General features: G+C 41.2%; 1 protein-coding gene across 1 annotated transcript in view; it reads right to left on the bottom strand.

The window, feature by feature from the left end:
- LY75 (lymphocyte antigen 75) overlaps positions 1–22,767 on the bottom strand; it is a 73,496-nt gene extending 50,729 nt beyond the window's left edge. The window contains exons 1-13 of the mRNA XM_039493587.1: positions 22,499–22,767; positions 18,243–18,614; positions 14,220–14,393; positions 13,755–13,919; positions 12,933–13,043; positions 9,223–9,366; positions 7,094–7,282; positions 6,193–6,350; positions 4,598–4,705; positions 3,134–3,222; positions 2,250–2,422; positions 1,895–2,091; positions 259–401 (exon numbers count right to left, since the gene is read on the bottom strand). Of these exons, the coding sequence (XP_039349521.1) occupies positions 259–401; positions 1,895–2,091; positions 2,250–2,422; positions 3,134–3,222; positions 4,598–4,705; positions 6,193–6,350; positions 7,094–7,282; positions 9,223–9,366; positions 12,933–13,043; positions 13,755–13,919; positions 14,220–14,393; positions 18,243–18,614; positions 22,499–22,700 (2,225 nt within the window). The 5' untranslated portion in view covers positions 22,701–22,767. The remainder of the gene's footprint in view (positions 1–258; positions 402–1,894; positions 2,092–2,249; positions 2,423–3,133; positions 3,223–4,597; positions 4,706–6,192; positions 6,351–7,093; positions 7,283–9,222; positions 9,367–12,932; positions 13,044–13,754; positions 13,920–14,219; positions 14,394–18,242; positions 18,615–22,498) is intronic.
- Between the last annotated feature and the right edge of the window lie 292 nt (positions 22,768–23,059).

Genomic DNA, 23,059 nt, shown 5'->3' with positions numbered 1-23,059 from the left:
TTGACTAGTTGAAGATTTTCTCTTGATGAATAATCTGGGTTGAAACATAGCCCAAAACAAAATCAGATTTCACATACTAAATCAGAAATTTCAGGATTCTCATTTACAAAAGTAAAAACTTCAACATCCATCACAGTTATTCAAATGACAAATACACAAAACATGCAGCGTTTCTCAGATGTAACACCAGGTTAGACTCCAATCTCAGCAGTGTGTAACTGAAATCACCATATCATCATGGCATTTCTAGATTGTTACCTGATAATGTCTCTTAGTATATAATGGAGATTCTTCATTTCTGCAACATCACTGAAACTAGGAAGATGACCTCCTAGTGCTTCACAGAATCGTTCTGCCTCTTCCCATGTCCTGGTTCTCAGCAATCTTTCACTATGAAAGAACTTCAAAAAAACCAAAGTGACAGCATGACTCAGTGACAGCATTGTTTAGTCACTGTTATTCTACTCAAATGTGGGCATTATTTGTTGGAACAAATTATTTCTTTCCAGGGGACGAAAGTGGAGAGCTTGATTTTAAACTTTTTTTTTTTTAAATCATTCTTTTCCCCCAGTTTTATTTGAGGTAATGGCTGGATTCTCTGGATTTTTAGCCCAATTTTTGTTGGTCTACACTCAGCTTGATGGTATTTCTCCTCTTGTCTGTATGTACCACAATAATTTTTGAAAACAGCATCTGGTAAATTCCAAAATGCCAAGGAATGTTCTATGTATGGAAAGACAGAACTGTATGGATTTTGGTGAAAATCTGAAAAGCCTAATTTTCACTAAAATCAGGCCAACAGAATGCCCATTTTGTGCGACAGGCAGAGGAAGCTCTCAGACACCCTCTACTGCCATCTACACATATCACAGGAAGCAACTCATCAGAGCATTGCACATTTCCTTTTTTACGTAAGCCAACCTATATTCCCAACTTCATCCCTGACCCCCACCACTATAGCCAGCCCACTCCCACTTAGGCACTCAGCCCCACTCTGGTCAGCTGGGCTCCTCCCCTGCTCCCCACTCTCACCAACCCCTCCTTCCAGTTCTATCCAACCTCCCAGCAGGGACTCCATTCGCACTTAAAAAGTTGTATACCCAAAGTTCAGCCTACTTGAGCAACAAAATGTGATGTCGAGTTTACTATTTGTCTAGTCTAAAGTTTGTACTGCATCCCAAACACTGAATCCAGAAATTAGGAGGTATAAATCAAATAGGCCATTCATTTTAATGGGATTTGATTCTAAGCATTTCCATTAGGACTTTTAAATGGAAAAAAAAAGTGTGCTTCTAAATTCAAGATCAATGAAGCCATTCCAGCCAACAGCTAATTGACTCAGAAAGCTATCTTAAAACAGCAAATACAACTTCAAAATTTGGCTATACTCTTTAGTGGATGAGATCGACATATTTCTGTAGCTATCCAGAATGAAAAAAGTCAAATGTCCCCATTCATGGCCTCTGACGGTATACAAGGGGATGTGAGAGGAAAGAAGCTGCAAGGTGCCAAGTGCCTTCTTTGTGCCTCTGTACAACAGTCAGGCTGGAGGGAAGACACTCCTTGTTAGTGCAGCCAACAGCACTAGCCTCCTGAAAGGAGGCAAGGTGATGGCAGAGCTGTGCCTCAACCTTCCTTGCACTGGTCAGCAGTGCTGGCCTGGCATGGAGGGGAGTGCATGCTGCACCTTTCAAAGGATGGTAGAGTTGCTGCTCCAGTGTGCACTGCCTAGAGCCTTTGGAGGAATTTTCCTTGGGCTCCTGGTGCAGTATGGCCTCTCTGAAACTCCCTGCAGCACAGCTTAAAGCCACAAACTGGCCATTAACATGTATATACAGACGGCTGCAAGAGAGTGCCAGAATAAATAAGGCATTTAATAAGAAAAATGTATTACCTTATAGCAGGCAAGGCCTGATCCATTTTGCCATCCAGGAGGACATGGGTCAGTTGGCTTAGGAAGTACTTCTGGCTGCCTGGGAGGCCCAGTATAGTTCTTGCAGATAGATAAGGCTGTAAAGGTTTTACAGTCCTTGGCCTCCCATTTTCCAAGAGATTTCCCACTTGACATTGCTACACATCCTCCAGGAAATGCTAAGATTTTAATAAACAAAGACAACTTTTAAAATCTCCTTGCTGGTTTTCAGAAAATCCATAGGTTTTTGAATTACAGTTGTGCCATTCTTTTGAGACTATAAATGCACTTTATCACAATTATTTATTTTAGTTTTCTTAACTGTTAAAGATTTTACCTGGCTGTAAGGAATTCCAGTTTGTATACATCACAGCTTCATTTTTTCTCCCATCTGATTCACCCCAAGTATACTTTCCTGACCGGTTGATATCTTGCAAGCCTATCCAGAAATATTTTTCTTTGCCTTTACTGTATTTTCCAATCAAACTGTTTATAAATTCTTGCTCAAACCTGTAATAGTCACAGTTTATTTAAAAAAAGATATTAAAAGGACATTTGTAACTATCAAATCAATTTGAAAATGAAGGGATATTCTCTTCTCTATGCAGATGGGTAAGTCCAAATGGTTATAAGAGGCGGTTGATGCATTCTGTACATTAAGAGAATTTAATTTCTAAATATGCAAGTTTGAATTGCCTACAAAATACTAACAGCTGATAATGGACAGGCAGGTGGTAAGCTGAGACTACTGCCTACCATGCATATCATTCTTGTTTAAATGTTACCTCATCCTCCCACCACCAACTGTTGTTGTGTCATATAAACCTAGCTTATGAGATCTTTGGGGTAGGGATTGTCTTCTTATTACTTGTCTATACTGCGCTTACCACCACAGCCCTTGATTGGAGCCTCTAGGACAGCGGTTCTCAAACTTTAGTACTGGTGACCCCTTTCATATAACAAGCCTCTGAGTGCGACCCCCCTTATAAATTAAAAACACTTTTTTATATATTTAACCCCATTATAAATGCTGGAGGCAAAACGGGGTTTAGGGTGGAGGCTGACAGCTCGCAACCCCCCATGTAATAACCTCGCAACCCCCTGAGGGGTCCCAACCCCCAGTTTGAGAACCCCTGCTCTAGGATCTACTGTAGTACAAATTAATAAATAATAAATAATAATAATAATAATAACAATACTAAAAAAGATACAGGGCTGTACCTGTTCATTATTGTAAGATTGCACTGAGCTCCAAATGATACTTTATTGTTATGAATCTTGTAACAGAAGTCTCCATGTCTCTTCCATCCCTAAAAGTTTAGAGAATGAAACATTTATATTTTTATAGGCAAGTTCTGACAGTATAGTCCAACCTACTTCCCAAAAAGAAAGCATTACACCATTGTTTGGTGTCCAGGCACAGATATGCTACTACGTATAAGACCCAAGATCAGGGTATTACAGAATTTTCACCCTCTCAGCCAAGGAAGAAAGAACATGTAAAGGAGTGACACACCATGGGCTCTATCCGACACCAAATATCCTTTGAGTAAGGGCCACAGGATCAAGCCCTAGACCTATAGTGTTTGTGGAAACAAGGCAAAAGAAAATACAACACTATGTGTGCAAAACTGTGCAGGAAGAGCACTGTGATTGTTGCTTGTCAAAAGTCAATACTAGAGTGAAATTCTGGCCCCACTGAAGTAAATGGCAGTTTTGCCACTGACTTTAATGAGCTCAAGATTTAAAAAAAAATTATTTTAAAAATGCAATTAATAATATCAGTTTAGGAACATGACTGGAATAGTGATTTAGAGGCGAATAGCCTGTTCAGGAACATAGGTGGGGAAAAAGGAGAAGAGGTGTTGCATTATGCATCAAGAATGTATTCACTTGTTCTGAGATCCGGAAGGAGCTGGGAGGCGCACCATTTGAAAGTCTCAGGGTGAAAATGGTTTTAATTGAATTAAACAAACCCAAAGGGAATTAATGAAAACACATCTATTAAAATGGTGAGGATAAAGAAGGTGTTGGGAGGAGGCCATGGGGAAGTAGCCCATGACTTGTAGCTGTCACGCAGATGTTCCAGGAGGCACTCTAGACAGCTGCAGTCCACAGGGCCCTGGGCTGGAACCTGGAGTAGAGGGCAGGCCTGGGTTCCCCCCAAACCTCCCAATTCCCAATCAGACACAGGAGGAATTGACCTGGACTGTGGGTTCTACCAGAGGGGAAGGTCTCTGGGCTGTTCCCTGACCCGCATGGTGAATCTCTGAAGCGAACAAATACGCCAATAAGCGCAGGACCCATCAAGACATAGGAGGAACTTTGTCACAGTTTGTAAAATCTATTTTTTTAAATAAAGTAATACAATATTACAGCTTACATATTGGGAATAAACTGCTTGCCAGCATCCCAGTATACTTCTCACTAAACAGAGGAGTATGACTTTTAAAAGACAATCTCTACCAAGTGAAGAGAATTTTAAATTAAGTCAACTTTTGGGTCAAATCTACTTGGATGTATCTTTATAAAGCTAGGACAATCCAATGTTTGATACATTCTTTTAAAAATTAGAACTCCAAAAATAGAGGAAATAAAAGTAATTTTATGTAGGAAGCATTTTTACACAGAAGTAAGATAAAAGAATCACACATTTTTTAAATAATTGGCATTATGAATTATTACCTCTTTCGGGAAACAATGTTTATCAGATGTTTCATTCAAAACCTCTCCTTTTTTCATGCACACATATTTCAGTTTCTCTTCACAAGATTTGACTCTCCACCGACCCAACTATTAGAAAGGAGGAAAAAAATGGGATTTAAAAACCCCTCAAAACTTTCAAATTTGAAAGTATTTCCATCTATACTTTAGTATAAAATCATTGCTGTGATGTAGACATAAGCCAATTTAAGTTGTGGGGACTCCTCCAGGCTGAATCAGCCTTTCCTGGCTCTTGCTCTTTAAGGATTAATGATTCTCCTGGCTACTGGCCCTATAAAAAGCCTGATTAATTATGCCTGCTTAAGGGACCTTTGTCTGCAGGGTGTCCTGCTATCTCCTGCCAGTGCCGTCTCTTGCTCTCCTTTACCAAAGCATTACATGGACACCACATTTTCTTCTTAACTGATCAGGGCCTGCGATGACCCTCTTGAAGACACCAACATACGGTCACAGCATTACTTAATAGCTCCCCCAGGTTCACCAGATCGTTCCCTCCAAATACAAACCCAAACTGCCCTAAATTGCACTTTTAACATGCACTGTGTTGTTACATCAACAGACAATGATGTTTCATCATGATGCAATACTGCCCAAACATACAAGATCACATAAAATCCCACTGTCATCATTTAAAAAGTACATATAAAAGCCTTAATGGAGAAACCCCAAAGTTCAGAGTTTGCTGAAACAACTTGTTCAGCTATGTATGCAGAAATCCAGATGCTATCAAAATCAGTGATACCTCCAGCCAAGCCCTGAAGCCCTCCTCCATACTACCTCTCTCTTCCCAAAACATTCCATTGCTCCCCCTCATATGTCTCCTTGGGGAAGGCTCACTACCCTCTTCTGAGTATTTGCAGAATAGCTAGTAAGTCTTTTCCAGGGGAATGGCTATGGCCAGCTCCCGACTCTGGCATCTCTGTGGTGTTATCAAGATCTCTCTCTCCTCCAGTCCCCTTTACTACCCTCCAAGAGCCAGGGTCTCTCTCCTTCACTCCACACTCCAGGTGTCTCATTACCCCTTCTCAGAAGGGAGGGACTAAATTGCTCATAGTGCCTCAAGCCTCTAGGGTTTGATTCAGGCTGGCTCCTCATCTCTATAGCTCTGCCCGCATCCCTCTTGGCTCTCTGTCACCTAGACATACCAAGGAGCTGGTAAGTGGCAACTCAGAAGGCAGAGCAGGATTGGAAAGAACAACATGGAGCAACAGGAGAAACAACTAGCTGCCCCTCAACAGCAGCCAAAGCAGCAGCTGCTAGTGGCAGAATTTGAGAACTGCAAACAATTTTTTTCATTCCCTTGAAGCCCATCATACACACAGGGAAACCAGCATACACAGTATGCAAACTTTGGATAAATAATTTCAAGCAATTTCTTTTTTTAAAATAGTGTCAAATAGTTATTTCTGAAACAAAGAGATTTGCTTTCATTATCTCTATATTTCTTTATATATCTAAGATGATTCAGTAGTATTTGGGGTTTTTTGCTCTCAGCCTTCACACATACACCACATAACACTGAATCTACTATGACTGAAAGAGCGTTGGGTTCTTACCTTTCCTGAATAGGACACACAGTTAGGAGTGCTGTTAAAAGGAATTTTTGGTTCATTCTGATCCCAGTAAGTGAAAACCACTTTGGACCCATCTGACCACTTAAACAAAGCTGGAGTATTCTCATTCATGAAACCCATCCATATTTCCTCTTTAGTTTCTAAAGTTAAAATGGGGATGAGAATATAACTTTAGTTTAGTAAGTAAGATAATTACAAATGAAAATGAAACCAACAAATTTAAGATTTAACAGCATGCAAAATACTATAGAAGCCTCCCAAAACTTGCCACATCTCAGAATGCACTGCATTATTCTCAAATACCCATTCTCACAATGTGATCTGAGACTAGTACAAAACATTTTTTACCATGCAGTTTTTTTTATTATTATGTATGAATATACGTAACTGCTTTTTTTTGGTGATGCTCACATGTACCAGCAAAATTACCACTAATCCAAAAAGAGAAAGCAGCAATGGAGAATACACAGACAAGTTCAATGACCAATAGTCAAGTAATAACTCAAGTAACTGTATAGATTTGAATGAAGAACTATCACCATTCTGTTTATAACATAATACAATAAAACACAAAGTAAAATAAAAATAAACATAACCCTACCAATATAAAACAGAGTAAACAACCCTAAAAACTTTGGCAAAAAAAAAAAAATAGTTTCCTCAAGAGAGGTTGATCTTCTTGGGTCAGTCCCTCAACTAACGTGAATTAGTTTACTACACTGAAATCGATGTAATAATACTACTGAAGTCAATGGAGGTACACTGATGTAGACATGCTGAGGATCTAGCCTGGTATCTCTCTATCTAAACTGCTGATTCATTAATTTCTGGCCTCAGGGAGCTATTGTTAATTTTGTTAATATTGTTAACTATCCAAACTTACCATTATGAAGCTTTGTAACAACCAGCTCAACACCTGCTAAAGAATGTATGCTGATCAGGTCACTTTTATTTTCTCTGCATGACTGACTTGCCATATTCCAGGAAGCCTGGTTATTCATTAGCATATAACAAAAACCACTGTATGGCAGCCAGCCTGAATCACATTGAGTCTCCAAGTACCTCCAAACATCTGAGAATGAACAGAACGTGGATTACATGCCATGTGAGTTACACAAATTATTGTATAAACTGAAAGTTTGTTAAACGTTTTCTTGCAGAATCTTGAAGCTTCCAAAACAGAGCAATTATAATGTATTCACTCAGCAGGAAACTGTTAGTATTGCACCTTTCTCTGGCTCCGATCTCAATGTCCCACATTGTACCCTCCGATTCAGTGAGAAGAGGGGACCATTTTAAAAAGTACCCCAACTATGTCAAATGGAAGGAGAATTCTACATCCGTGATACTGTTCAAGTTATCTTCCCAAAGTACAGAAATCGCTCTAACAGGAAGTGCACAGAAAATGCTTCAGTCTCTACCAGCATTCCTGTATGTCTCTCACTTGTTATAAACATCATTGACTTAAAGTAAAATGGAGAGAGGTAATGTTAATAAAAACAAGTAACATGGCTCTTACAACGTTGGAACCTAAGCCAAGGGTCAAAGAGAAACATGTGGGGCTTGCATCTATCCAGCTAGTTTAGGAGGGGAGAAACTAATAACAGTGATTAGTAATATTTACGGGTGGTAGGGAAGGGGCAAAGAAAATGCAGCTAGTTGCAGTGGAAAGTAATAGTTATCCATCACCCTAACTGTGATGTAAGTGAAAGGTATTTGTCAGAAAAACGACCACTGCGCCACATCTTCCCTTGAAACTGCGTTAGAACACACCGCCAAGCAGCTAAAAAACAAAGCTACTTCATTGTTAGCGGCCAGTATATCACTCCCTCAGCTTCAGCAGCTTGATTTAGAAGGAATTATGCATGTCAAGTATATAATATTATTTACATGTATTGTGGTATCACTGAATGGCCTCATTCAAGATTAATGCTGTGAAAACACACAAAAATTCCCAGTCTCAGCCCTGAAGAACCTACTATCTTTTTCTCCCAAGTAGGTTTCCTGTAAATAGTCTCAAACTCCAATGAGGTTCAGCCTTACTGATTTAAAACACAGCACAAAACATAAATACATTTGAAGTAATCACAAGTTGTATGGTGGAGTGTTACAGTAGGCAAACTTACTATTTCATACAGCCTGTCAGACCTTTCCTAGAAGCTTACTGAATGTTTACAACACTACACAAATTATTTTATAAAACAGAAGAGAAGACACAGACCGTGCCTCAAAGAGCTTATATGCTAACTCATACAAAACCAAACAAGGAGACACAGCTCCCATACCTGAAGTGTGAGGACACCACTGGTAATGAGGTCAGTGTCGGAATAACACTGAGCTCTTCCCTAGTTTAAATCATCAAAACATTGTACAAACATTAACTACCTCTCAGCACATCCCTCTGCAGAAGGTATCAGAGAGGTAAAGATTATACAGTGGGTCAGACACCAACTCAGGCTTCCAATTCTGGGCTTGATATAAAGCCAATGGAGTCAATGAAAAGATTCCCATTGAGTTGAATGGGCTTTGAATCAGGTTCCCTGTGCTTAATCCACCTAAAACACACGTCTTGTTAATACAGGCAAGCTTTGTGAGGGAAATGGGTTTTCAGAAGAATTTGAATGAGCAAGGCTGCCTAGAAGATAGGAACTTCCAAACGTTGGGTACAGCATGAAAGAAGCCACAAGCTGAAAATAGGAAAATATGATAAAGAAAGCAGCATGGAGGAGGCAACTGGGAAGCATTCAGGGAATGTTTGAGAAAGTAGGAGGAAATGGGAGATGAGGGTGAGGGAAGATCCTGCACTGTTTTGAAATGGGAGGCAAAAAGTTTGAGCTTGATGTAGGAAAAGAAGGGACTCAGTGCAAACAGATTTTGGGGACGGAGGCTGATGTGGTCAGAGTGGGGAGAGGACCATTACTTTAACACTGGCAAGTGACTATAGCAGCAGTGGATATTACCCTCATATCGCTATATATTGACCAGAAACGCAGATGCATAGAGGTGGATTACCTGGTAATTCTGATTTTGTATTGTTAAGTGGCTTCTTGCAGACATATGGAAGTGCAGTCCCACAGTGGTAACTCTGCCATTGACCTGAGGCAGCATTCATCGCCACACAACTTGACCCATCCAAAGGCGACACATTTTGCATGTCTTTGGGAGAGAAAGAACTATATGTAAGAGTGCAGATTTATATAAAATGAAGGTGATTATTGCTTCTTTTGTCTCACACTTTTTGATGCAATAATAATACTTGTTGCATCTGTAGTTTCTTCCATTTGAGGATCATAATGCACTTTACAACCTTTGGTCTAAGGAACTTGTTTTACAGTAGGTCACACAGGAAGCCTTCTGAAAGAACCAGGAATAGAGCCAAGGAATCCTCATTCCTAGTCCTGTACTTTAACCACCTAGCAGATCTAGCAGAATATTCTATCTAAACTACAATTAACACAAGGAAAATTTAAGCTATGACATAAACCAGCAGATACAATTCATTTCCTTTTAAGTAAAAGTCAACTTTTAAATGTCCTTGTGTATGTTTAGAGGTAGCTCAGTTACAAATACCTGCTCTTAAGATCATAGGAGTTTCAAATGGAAACTACCAATATACTGTTTACCAAAACAGAAAGTCTGTATTAATACAGTAAGCACAGTAAAAGGAAAATGAAAGAATAGTGATTACATTTGCCACAGAAATCATTTAGTAATAGGCACTGCTTTATGTTTTATCAAGTTTTTCTGTCTTTATAATGAGTGAGGCAACAAGTATTTCAATACATGGTCCCTCCTGGTCACTTCTCTCTGTTGTTTGGAAACTGGTGCCAAAATAATAATTTGGTTTCTTGATTAAGAGCTCAATCCTGCACACTTGGAAATTATTGTGAGTTTTGCCATGGATTTAAAGAGGAAGTGGAGCAGGTTGTAATTTATTGGGCTTTTCCATCTACCACTTAAAAGTTTTATTTTTTGAGCTACGTGGTTTGGATTGTCAGACAACTGGGGGCAGATTCTGCCACCCTTACTTATGATTAGGGCTCTCAAGCAATTAAAACATTTAGTCACAATTAATTGCGTTGGTAAATAACAATAGAATACCATTTATTTTAAATATTTTTGGATGTTTACTACATTTTCAAATATATTGATTTCAATTACAACACAGAATACAAAGTGTACAATGCTCACTTTATATTTATTTTTGATTAAATATTTGCACTGTAAAAAACAAAAAAATTATATTTTTCAGTTCACTTAATACAAGTACTATAGTGTAATCTCACAAAAGTTGAACTTACAAATGTAGAATTATGTACCAAAAAAAATTGCATTCAAAAATAAAAGTATGTAAAACTTTAGAGCTACAAGTCTACTCAGTCCTACTTCTTGGTCAGCCAATCACTCAGACAAACAAGCTTGGTTACAATTTGCAGAAAATAATGCTATCTGCTTCTTGTTTACAATGTCACCTGAAAGTTAGAACAGGCGTTCACATGGCACTGTTTTAGCTGGCGTTGCAAGATATTTATGTGCCAGATGTGCTAAAGATTCATATGACCCTTCATGCTTCAACCACCATTCCAGAGGACATGTTTCCATGTTGATGATGGGTTCTGCTTGATAATGAGTCAAAGCAGCGCGGACTGATGCATGTTCATTTTCATCATCTGAGTCAGAAGCCACCAGCTGTTGATTTTCTTTGTTGGTGGTTTGAGTTCTGTAGTTTCCGCATCAGAGTGTTGCTCTTTTGAGACTTCTAAAAGCATACCCCACACCTCATCTCTCTCATATTTTGGACAGCACTTCAGATTCTTAAACCTTGGGTCGAGTGCTATAGCTATTTTTAGAAATCTCACATTGGTACCATCTTTGCGTTTTGTCAAATCTGCTGTGAAAAGTGTTCTTAAAACGAACATTGCTGGGTCATCATCCGAGACTGCGATAAACACAAAATATATGCAGAAAGCGTGTAAAACAGAGCAGGAAACATACAATTCTTCCCCCCAGGGAGTACAGTCACAAATTTAATTGATGCATTATTTTTTTAAGAAGCATCATCAGCATGGAGGCATGTCCTCTGGAATGGTGTCTGAAGCATGAAGGGGCATACGAATGTTTAGTATATCTGGCATATAAATACACTGCAATGCTGGCTACAAAATTGCCATGCGAATGTCTGTTCTGACTTTCAAGTGACATTGTAAGTAAGAAGCAGGCAGCAGTATCTCCCGTCAATGTAAACAAACTTGTTTGTCTTAGCGATTGGCAGAATAAGAAGTAGGACTGACTGGACTTGTAGGCTCTAAAGTTTTACACTGTTTTGTTTTTGAGTGCAGTTATGTAACCAAAAAAAATCTGCATTTGTAAGTTACACTTTTGCGAGAAAGAGATTGCACTTCAGTACTTGTATGAGGTGAACTGAAAAATACTATTTCTTTTGTTTATCATTTTTACAGTGTATATTTTTGTAAGCAAAAATAATAATAGAAAGTGAACACTATGCAGTTTGTATTCTGTTTTGTAATTGAAGTCAACATTGAAAATGTAGAAAAACATCCAAAAATATTTAATAAATTTCAATTGGTATTCTATTGTTATAAGTGCAATTAATCATGATTAATTTTTTTGATTGCGATTAATTTTTTTGAGTTAATCACGTGAGTTATCTGCGATTGACAGCCCTACTTATGATGAATAGAGCCCTGCTTTGCAAATTGTTCCACTGAAATCACAAATAAGGTGTGACTCGTGTAAAAGTGGCAAAGCTGGGTCCTTAGACTTTGAAGAGATGATAAAAGAAATGCTTCATGTGGCAAAGCTTATAAAAAGCTCTACTTAGCAAACTTATCCAAAAATAATAAACTCTCACAAAAGCCACATCTTATCTCTCTTCTCACTTGCTTCCTCAAATGGCCACCATTTGATGGAACAAGAAGCTATTCAATAAGCTGGAAAAAGAGAGAGTTCAGTTCCAAAAAGACCAGACAGACTTACTTTGGGGAGGGGCAGGAGCCTTAGTATTAATGTTCAGTTATACAGCAAAGATTCTCATAAATACCCACAACAAATGAAACCAGATTTCAAATGCAAGGCTTCAAATTCTAAGATACTTAATGAGCAAAACTCTCATTGATTTCAATGGAACTCTGAGCAATTAAAATAAGTTTACCAAAATTTGTCTTTCTATCTCACCTCCTAAGACGCCACAAGTTAATGTAACCTTAAAGTTAAGAATTTAACTGCACAAGTCAGGCTGCTATTTCAATTTATCCCAGGTCCCTGGCACATATGTGTTATTTTATATGCTGTTAAATGTATGCCTTCATATAGCAGTATAATGTGGTGATTACAGTCATTATGATAATCATATCTTTGAAGTCCACAATTTGTGTATAAAATCTCATCCATTTTGCCAGTGGCAAGAAGAAATTGTCAAAGAACCCTGGAGCTGCACCAAATATGCAGACAATCTCAAACTGAAGGTGTTTTTAAAAGTTGTCTTTTTTACTAGGGGTTTATTAACCTTAATCTTCCATAATTTGAAACTTGTTTAAATAGTAGGATTCACCTTTTAAGAAAAATGTTTATGGATGTTTTTCAACTTTTTACAGCAATGGAACAATAATGTTCTCTTTGGTAAAGTGCAATAAAAGAAGATGAAAAGTAAAGTTCCAGTGTGTGTTATGAATATACGTTCATTCAATTGAAAAGGTCGTTACCTGGATTCCAGTTAAGAAAGTTCAAGGGTGTGTGGTCTGACCACTGCCAGCCTCCAGAAATGTCCAGTTGGTTTAAGCCAATCCAAAACACCTCTGCAATGCCATCTTTAGCTGGAATTAATAATTAAAAGTGGTTAACTAAATCTACGTTCATCCATTAAACAGTTGTTTTTAAATTAAGGAGCTAACTGAAAACATGTCCAATAGAGAAACATTTTGCATTGAATATGGATGTGCAACTTCTACTGAAGTAAGAAGTTAAGGTCCCTGGGCAAAATTTGGCCCTTAATATGTTACAGAATTCTGTTTCTTCCTCCTGTTCCCTCCAGAAGCTGATTGTTTTATTCCCCCATACTCAAAGACACAATGACACCTCCTGCAGTCCAAGCCTGAATTAAGCCCTGTATGGCTGCACAGGTGATTACATGACAATGGCACAAAACACCCTCTTCCTCAAGGGATGAGTGCACTGCTAGAATGGATATAACTAATTTGATTTCCAGATCCAAGCCTGGATCCTGTGCACTGCACTGACACTAAGCTGTCATGCTGACCCATTCTGCATTTTGTGTGTGGACACTGGCAGTTTACTTCTGTTTACATTCACAAACACTATAATACAATCAGATAAGCTATATGAGAAAATCTCAGGTTAGATTAGTAATTCATTCCTATTATACAAGTTACAGCACCTATTATACAATCTTACATGCCAGAGAATTTTAATGCTACCTTGAAGTTACTCTACTTGTCAGGGTTTCCTGATATTTTGCTGCCAACATACTCCTCTCATCCATTTATTACAGACAGTTTTATACCTACCTTGTATATAACTTAATTCACTTGTATTTGTGATGCTCAGTAAATCTCCCCCTTGTGTTTGACATGAAATATAGGCTTCTTTCCAAGAAAGAGCAGACTGTGTGTTTAACTGGTAGCAACTTTCAGATCCTGGATCGTGTTCCCAGGTATCACGACAACCATCCTCTGTTTAATGCAAACACATGATACTGGTGACTATAGCAAAACAATAACGGCATTTGGGTTTTTTCAAACATGTTAGTGAACATTATTGTAATGCAGAGGAAAATGCAAGGAAGTGTTTTAGTTGTATGTTAAAATCACTCATATTACAGAGTATATTTGTGTTGTTATATCAATGTTCCAATATCAGTGAGACCTAATTTAAAAAGAGTTTAGTGTGCAGATATTGTACCATAAAATGGAGCTGCACACACATGAAATTGCAGAACTCTGTTAGAACATCTTTTTAGAAAAACTACGTGCCTGGTTTTAAGCAGATTCCCCATTTGGCATCCTGATTGTAACTGGAGGTTGTGGCACACCAGTCACCATCTGTGTGTGTTTCATCCCGAATGCAGTCATGATACCATGTCTTATTAACTAGGAAGGGGAACTCACAGGGCCTTCCATAGGAATTACCATCCCTCGTATAGATCTCTGTAGGAAAAGCAACAAAACAGCAGATTTAGTATTTGAAAGAGAAATCTGAACACACCTGAAAGCATTATAATGAATAATCTAAAACTCCCCTCTCACAAGTTTGTTGAGGAAGAAAAGAGTAGCAAATAAAAGCTACTACTTACGTGGAGAATGTTAATTTAAAAAATACCAAATCACACTACTATCTAGGAATACTGTACTCTATTGTTACAAATAACACATAATAATACTATAACTAGAAGTGATTAAAGAAAAATACGTTTTTCTGTTCCTCCCCACTCCCCAGGCATTACTTTATGTATTAGCCAGTTTCACCATGCTTCCTGTATGCTCAATTAGATCCCAATCCTGTGAACACACTTGTGTTGAACTTCATGCATTTCAGTAATCCTACTGAGTTCAATAAGACTCTTTACACATGTAACACTAAGCATGCATTTGCAGGATCATCATCTTAGTTAGTTTCCCCTTTTGTTCCTGTGAATCCTTCCCACAAGGAGTCGGGGCCCCCTAGCCACAAAGCACCACCAAGAGCTCTGAGGACACAAGTGAGCCACATCCCAATATGGGACCCCTGGATTCGATTTCAAGTTGATGGTGTCCCTTTAAACAAACACGAAAATGCTGTATATTACTGTTAACTGCTATTACTTTCTGCCCAGTCTAATGGAAATTGTAAAATGTATTATACCACCCATAAAGGGCTCTTACAAAATACTTTACCTAGCCCAAATTTGACTCCATGCCTGCTAGACTACAGAGGCACTGCACAAACTACTCCCTTCTCAGAAGCAATGAATACAACACAGCTCCCAGAGTCAGAGATACAGAGTGCACAAAGTTTGACCGCCATGTAAATGTGCTAATTTGAGTCATCATGGCTATAGTGTTAGGGGGATACATTAAACACATTCAAAGCACCCCCTTCCTCCTCATGCAGAGGCAGGTTATTCTCTGTATGACAGACTGTTAGTTGACTAAGGAAGAAATGCTAAAGGAACATTATGGCCTGCAGCAACGTTTCCCCCAAGGCTAGGTCTACACTAGGAGCAATTTGCTGCTATAGCTATTCTCTCTCAGCAAGGACACTGCGAAACTACATCTACACTAGAGCTTTTACCAGCACACCTATGTCCATCAGGGATCACACCACATGACATGCCTGACCAATACAACTATGCTAGCAAAAGTCTGAAGTGTACACATGGCCTAAGTGACAGCTCCCTCTGTTAGAGGGCGAGGCGTCATATGATCTTCAGGACTCCCCTGAGATTCCTCTTAACCTAAACAAAAATCAAGGATCTGGGATTCCCCCAGTAGATCTCTGATAGGGGAATCTCTTGGAGGGGAGGAAGAATGGTCTACTAGATAGGGCACTGGACTGAGATGCCAGAGACCATTGTTCAGTTCCTGGCTTAGCCACAGACTTCCTGTGTGACCTTGGGCAAGTTACTTGGGGCCAAATTGACAAAGGTATTTCAATGTCTAAAGATGCAGACAGGTGCCCAACTTCCTTAGGTACTTCTGTAAATCACACTAGGGCCCAGATCTTCAAAAGGTATTTAAGGCACCTAAGTGAGTCACACACCTAAATAACTTTGAAGATCTGGGCCTCGGTGTTTATCTGTATTTTTAGGCACTTAAATTCCTCTGTCTTTCAATGTCTCATTCCCCATCTGTAAAATGGGGATAATAATACTCCCCTACCTAAGAGGGGTGTTGTGAGTATAAAATCCACTGATGATTGTGAGGTGCTTATTTACTATCATGACCATGGTTGTAAAAACAGTGCTGGAAGCTGTCACTGTGGGCACAGGTTCCCTTCAACTTCCAAATAGCTAAAGGAAGCTGATCCTCTTCCTACTGTGGCAAACACATGTGAGTTGCAGGGTAAGTATGCATGACCAGAACTCCCTGTAAAAATCCATGAAGCTGACACATTGTTCTCCTTTAAATCCCTCCTAAAAATTCACTTCTGCCATGTTGCCTACAGAACACTTGACAATAGCAAAGCAGCTGGTGTGTTTTAACCACTGCTTCTTATGCTAAACATAAAAGTCTCATTGTCACTGTGCACTCCCCCATGTGTCTTTTATATCCATCTGTTGTCTCTTGTCATATAAAAGCTTGTATAGGCTTTTGGGGGCAGTACTATCCTTTTCATCATATGTCTGTACAGCACCTTGCACAATGCAGCCCCAATCCCTGACTTGAGCGACTACTGCAACGCAAAATAAATAAATAAATAAATAATAATAAAGTAATAACAATACATAGGGCTTCTGTTTTACAGGGTATATTAATTTCGGTTGGGGGGTTATTTTTGTAATTGTTGAGTTTGATACAGATGGGATTTTCAGGGTTTTCTTTTACATATACTGTATGAATAATGTATATTATATACTGTCATGAGTAATCTCTTTGTAATGTTCCCTGGTGCTATTTAATATAGTACTGTTTCAAACAACACTATGTTAAAGTGCACTAGGGACCTTTTAATGTGAACCAGAAGGGTCAATATGGACCAATTAATGCATAACACAGTAGAGCACTTTAGAAATCACACCCTCATAGTTCATCTTACTGCTCCATGTACACAAGCCCTTAGATACAAGTAATAATTTCTGTTTTTTCTGGTGTTTATTGGATAAACACCAATTTCTTTTTCCTTTTCTGTATGAGGAATGTTTTACTGGTGTTTATTGGATAAAACTGAAAACCAGAAGCCCTATAATAAGTTACTCTAGCTATGGCAGTAGCAGTAATTATGGAAAGCTGCATGGCACCAAGAAGGAGAAGAGTGAAGCAGATCCTGGGATCCTGGAAAGAAAGGCAGGGGCTGTCTTTATTTGTGTGTATCATCAATGCAAAGTATTTTAATAATTAATAAAATAAATAAAATAATAGTTAATAACAGAGAGTTTTGGAGCATGTTGTATGAGATCATCTTCCAATCAGCTCAGCAGCAGTCTGGTATTGAACTATTACTGTTTTTGGCTTTGCACAGTGTGCAGACTATTCTCCTTTACCTAGAAAGCAGAGAATAAACTATTAAAGCCAAAAACTGTCTCTCTGTTCCTTCTTCGCATACTCCAGAGGCAGCTATTTCCTGCCTTTTATACAGGGCTTGTGGCAAAGATACAATGCAGGCCTATTTTTTTCAAACGAAGCAGTTAATGGTTTGTTATTAAGGGCCTGACTTTTTAATAGCATAAAAAGTCAGGCCCTTAACAGCATAAAATAATGCTGTTATGGGGAAAATAGCTCAATCTACACTTTCTCCATGAAAAAACTATTTACTTGTGAACTTTCGCACAGTAGCCAGTGATCCACCAATTATTGTGGTTAAAATATTTATTTAAATGCAAAAAATATTGCAGATAACCAGTTACACAGTTTTCAGATCACCACTCCTACTAATCAGTGTCAAGAACACATTTAGAGTGGTAGAGAAAGAAAAAACCCTGAAATCCTGGTCTGAATGAAGTTAATGTCAAAACTTCTACTGAATTAAACAGGAACAGGAAAAGGCCTATCAACTACAGTCTTGCTAAAAGGTGGCTAGTGTTTCATATATGAAAGGGATGCTATCAAAAGAATGGTAGGTGTACATGTACAAAACTAGCCTTTTACTTGACACCACTTCTCTGTGATTAATCAATCAATCAACACCACGCTACAAATTTGCAGGACCTGAACATCACTCTCTCTCTGTGGCAAACTTTTCCTTCCTTTATCAGTCTTTCAAACGCTTAGCAAACATTGGCATACTCCCACATATTGTTAGTGAAAATCATCACCATATCTCCTACTTCTTCCAGAACAAAATCAAAACCACAGACTTACCACGGTAAGGGTATTCACAGATATCATCGGAAGAGTTACTTCTTCTCCAGGCATCTGACGAATTTATACTTGCAGTGACAACATTGTCTTTTAAAGTCAGCTTGTACTGGGATGCACCAAATACGGAAGCATCAACACATCGCCACCATAGCATAAGTTGTGAATCACAATTAACCATTTTCAACGGAGATGCTGGTTTGGCTATATTTAATCCAAGGCACTGTCGGGATCCCAAGTGGAAAAGGCGATTTTGGGAAACCCATTTCCACAAAGTTTCATTTGTCTCCTTGCAGTCTGCTGCCATGATCTGTGAGTTTTTAACTTGTAGGCACTTGCTGGTTTTTTCATGGCGAATGGTAAATGCACCATTACCTATATATAAATACACGTGTGATTTACATGCAAAATTTTGTTTTTAAAACTAAGACAAGTTTTGATATGGTCTACCAGAAAGGACTAGCAATTGCAGTACATATACGACTCCTTAACACTAAGGCTAAGATTTCGTCATGGATATTTTTAGTAAAAGTCACGGACCGGTCAAGGGCAAAAAAAGAAAAATATCCATGACAAAATGGGAAACCTCTGGGCAGCTGCGGGGCTGGATAGGAGCTCTGGGCCCCCCACCACTCATGGGGGCTTGGAGCGCCAGGGTCCCGCCCCCCCAGGCTGGGAGCTGCAGGGGTCCCCCCATGCTCTGCGGCACGGCTTAGCTGTGGTGATCCCCTTGCCACCCACAACAGTGGAGGGCTGCGGGGGTCTCCCTGCCGTGGTGGGAAGCTGCAGGGATAATGCCATGGGTGACTGGGGGCTGCAGGGATCCCCCTGCTGCTACGAAGGCGGGAGCTGTGGTGGTCCCCCTGCTGCCCACGGCGGCCAGAGCTGCCGGGGGGGTCCCCCTGCTGCCGCAGGGATAACTTGCCACCAATGGCAGCTAGGGGTTGCAGGGATCAACCTGCCACCCATGATGGGGAGCTGCTGGGGTCCCCCTGCCACTGCAGCAGCCGGGGGCTGAGGGCGGCTGGGAGCTGCCGGATATCCCTGTCGCCTGCAGCAGACAGTGGCTTCGGGGATCCCCCTGCCACCCATGGCGGTGGATGGCTGCAGGGTCCCTCTGCCACTGCTCCCAGCCACAGCAGGCTGAAGTCCTGGAGGGTTTCCAGCAGCTCCCAGCCACTGCAGGCTGAAGTCCTGGAGGTCTCTGGAAGTCACAGCTTCTGTGACTTCCCTGACCTCTGTGACAAAATCACAGTCTTACTTACCACTGGCACAACTTACATAAACCCTAGTGTTAGTAGCACATTTAATTTCATCTTCCTTAGTGAAAAATTTGTTAATAAAACAAAAATAATTCTTTCTAAATGCGCATAAAATGAGTTTACAATGTAAGGCCTGATCCTAAGCCCAGTGAGGTCAATGGGAGTCTTTCTATTGACTTCAGTGCACACTGGATCAAATGTTGGATTAATGTGAAAACTGTCTGGGTCTGGGACCTTGTTTTCATGCCTGCGGTAAATCAACCAGCACGCTGTAGTTGATACACAAGCAATAATAAATAATGATCATCCTCATCTTTATCTACTAATCAGCAGGAACTGTCTCTGAATGTGTGTTTGTATGGTGTCCAGCTCATTGGAATCCCCATCCAGACAGGGGTTCCTGGTTGCTACCATAATATAATAATGGACAATTATCCCACTTTGGAAATGTGCATACAACCATAAAACCATACAATTAACCAGGGCTTAAAATAATTACCCAACACTTACCAGCCTTAGGACTAAGGTAACATTTTCAGAAGCATTAGGGGCCTATGTCCCTTCAAGAGTGACTTAGATTTTTGTCTATATGGGAAAGTTTTTTCAGGTATAACCGAAGGTGTGGATTTAAAAGGATATAGTTACACTAGTATAACTTCCCATGTGGATACTGACTGTCCCTTTTTCAATATATCTTATGTCAGCTGGGAAGGATTTGAGGCTAAACTGAAAAAACAAACAAACAATTCTTATACCTGAATAAGAGTGTTCACAGGGTTATACCAGTTTAACTATATCAGTATTATGGTAAAACTGTCCTGTAGGCAAGGCCTACACAATAAAGTTATGTTCACCTATGCTATGTCAACTAGGAGTGTGAAAAAATTCAAACACCCCAGCTGATACAGCTCTGGCAGCAAAATCCCCGTGTAGTCGCAACTATGCTGGCAGAGGAGTACGTACCTCCTCCATTTCCAGTGGTAAAGTGGGATGGGTCCTGCTCCTGGGGGTGTGAGAGGCTCAGGGGAAGGGGGGGGCGGGGTTGCACAGCAAGTCTGCCCCCTACACACCCCACAGCAGCAGCTCCTGTTCCACAGGGCTGATTGGGCTCGGTTTCCTACTCCAGGTATTGTGGCCTGGCTGGTGTCACAGGTCCACTCAGGTTTGGCCTGGCCATATCTGCTTAGGGTCCTTTCCAGCCCTAAATAGCTATGATTCTTAAATGGTAAGATTCAAGATTGTACTTCCACTAGAAGTGCAGAACAGAGAAACACCAAGGAATCATAGCTTATGTATGCACTTGAGTTGTATCCACTTCTCAGGATCTGACTATTTTGGAACATCTGCAGAGATTGGGAATTACAACGGAGACGTAATCAGCAATTTAGATACTGTTCTGATAGGCACCTTAGTAGTACCTGATGAGATAAGGAAAGAGAAAAAGATCTATTGTGCATTTTGGTCGTCTCTTGGGCATGTGAAAAGCAGCATCCTTTGTCCTGCAGCTATGGCAAGTTTTCCCAGGCTGGAAGGCAATGTGATTTTTCCAAGCCATTTGGATAGTACAGGGTACAGATAGGGATAGTGGATTTTTTAAAAAAAATCTTTTGTAAGTGAATTTAGAAAAGCTTCCCACACTATTTCAACCAACATGCCTCTGCTCTCCGTCTACAGGGACCTTCTCTATTCAATCTCTGGCTTCTCTTCTGAGTCTGCCAACAGGAATACCTGGAATGGCTTTGGTGATGTGGACCTTTTTTCAGTAGAGTTACAAATGAATCCAAAGTCCTTTTTATGAACATCAGATGACAACATTCATCAGATTGTAACAACTGTCAATTGTTCAACCAACCTGTGTATGAATAAAACTGGTAATCAGATCCTGAGAAATCAGCCTTAGACTATTTTAAATTTTAGAGCCCCTGGAGAGCTAATCTGTCCCACCAAATATTTAATATTCTAAAATATCCCCATTTGGATGAACAAATCAGCAGCTGATCTGCCTAGGATCCACCCTGACTGCCAGAAGAATTTGTCCAGCACCTGAGAGTGGGACCACACACTGGAAGAACTCCCTAGTGCCCCAGTCCTAAACACATCAGCACCAGCACTTTTCTAGCAGCAGGGTCACCTCCAGAGTGAAACAGACTAGGAATTAAGCAGGCCGCAATTCTTTGGACTTTGCTATCTATCCTACTTGCCTGTCCTGCTTTTAATACATTGGTTTGCCCTTGTCACATTATATCGAAACTAAACTTCTTTCATTTCCTTGGCCCTAGCAGGAGCGTTTGCTTTGCCTCGCCTAGCAGTGAACAAACACAAACGCACGAGCTGAAATTCCCCGGCTGCACAGGGCTGCGCCACTTCCTTATACTGCGGACCCGAACTCTCATCTCTCGGAGCTGGGATTCCCTGGGTGTTTCGGTTCCAGGTCCTGAGGCCAAGACATGGCCCGTCTGGGGCTGTGTTAATTCTGGAGACGCAAAGGGGACGATTACACGGTGGAAGAGGCGGAGGGGACTCGCCGCAAATGTGAAGGGAATGAAGTAAAAGTGAATTAGCGACGCGTTTAAGCTGAGCCCTGCCCCGCCGCCTTCGTGCTCACTCCTACGGCGGGGTCCTCTCGCCTGTCCTTGGGGCGGTCCCTCCCCCCAGTGGGCACCCCTGCCCCTCTCCACGGGGCGCACATCCCTTCCCACTAGGGGACCCTTCCCCTCGCCACGGGCGCCCGCTCCTCCCAGCTAGTCACAGGCGTTTGTCCGCCCGCTCCCCCAAGTGTCCTGAAGTTGCAACTAAATGCGCCACCAAAGCGCAGACGGGAGAGCGCAGCCCCCGGCAGAGACTCTTCCCTCCCGCAGCTGCCGAGTCTTGCCCGCTGCCCAGCTGCCTGGGCGGGGCGGGGCTCGGGCTCCCCGGGGCGGCGGCCCCGCTGCGCCGGGGACCTGGCCCGGGGCGTGCCTGGAAGCAGGTAAAGGTAAAAGTCCCGCTGTGCGTTACCTGCGGCTGCCCCGCGCGCCAAGCAGCAGGCTGCGAGCAGAGCCACCCAGCCTGTGGCCAGCGAGCGCCCGGGCGCCCCCCTCATCCTCTCACAGGGCGAGCGCGGAGCACGACAGGCAGCTGGCCCGAGCCCGGAGCGATCCCCGAGCGCTTCCCCGCTCAGTGACACTCCCCAGTCCCACGGGCACTCGCGGCGACCCATTGGAGGAGGCTGGGGCCAATCAGAGCGTTCTCCTTGACTCCAGGCTGGGCGGGTAAGTTGTTGCCGGGCGAAAGCAGATCCTAGGAGTTTACTCTGCTATTTTCACCGCGGACCTTACGCAAGATCGCACCTCTCAGGGCATTCAGGCCCCTGGTGGGGGTGCAAAGGGGAACAACAAGGGCCTCACTGAGACACACATAAAAGGAACAGTGGGAGAAGCTTTACAAGCACAGGATTTATTTCTACCCCCCATCCGTTCAGCTCCAGCTCCTCTCAGCCCCCATGTCACCTCCCCATCAGTTCAGCTCCAGCCCCCCAGTAGTCACCTCCTCTCAGCCCTCATCACTTCAGCTGCAGCC

This window comes from Mauremys reevesii, linkage group 11 (genome assembly GCF_016161935.1).
Source record: "Mauremys reevesii isolate NIE-2019 linkage group 11, ASM1616193v1, whole genome shotgun sequence".
Classification (NCBI taxonomy): domain Eukaryota; kingdom Metazoa; phylum Chordata; order Testudines; family Geoemydidae; genus Mauremys; species Mauremys reevesii.
Note: the sequence above shows the minus strand (reverse complement) of the source record. Positions and strands in the feature narration are given on the sequence as shown.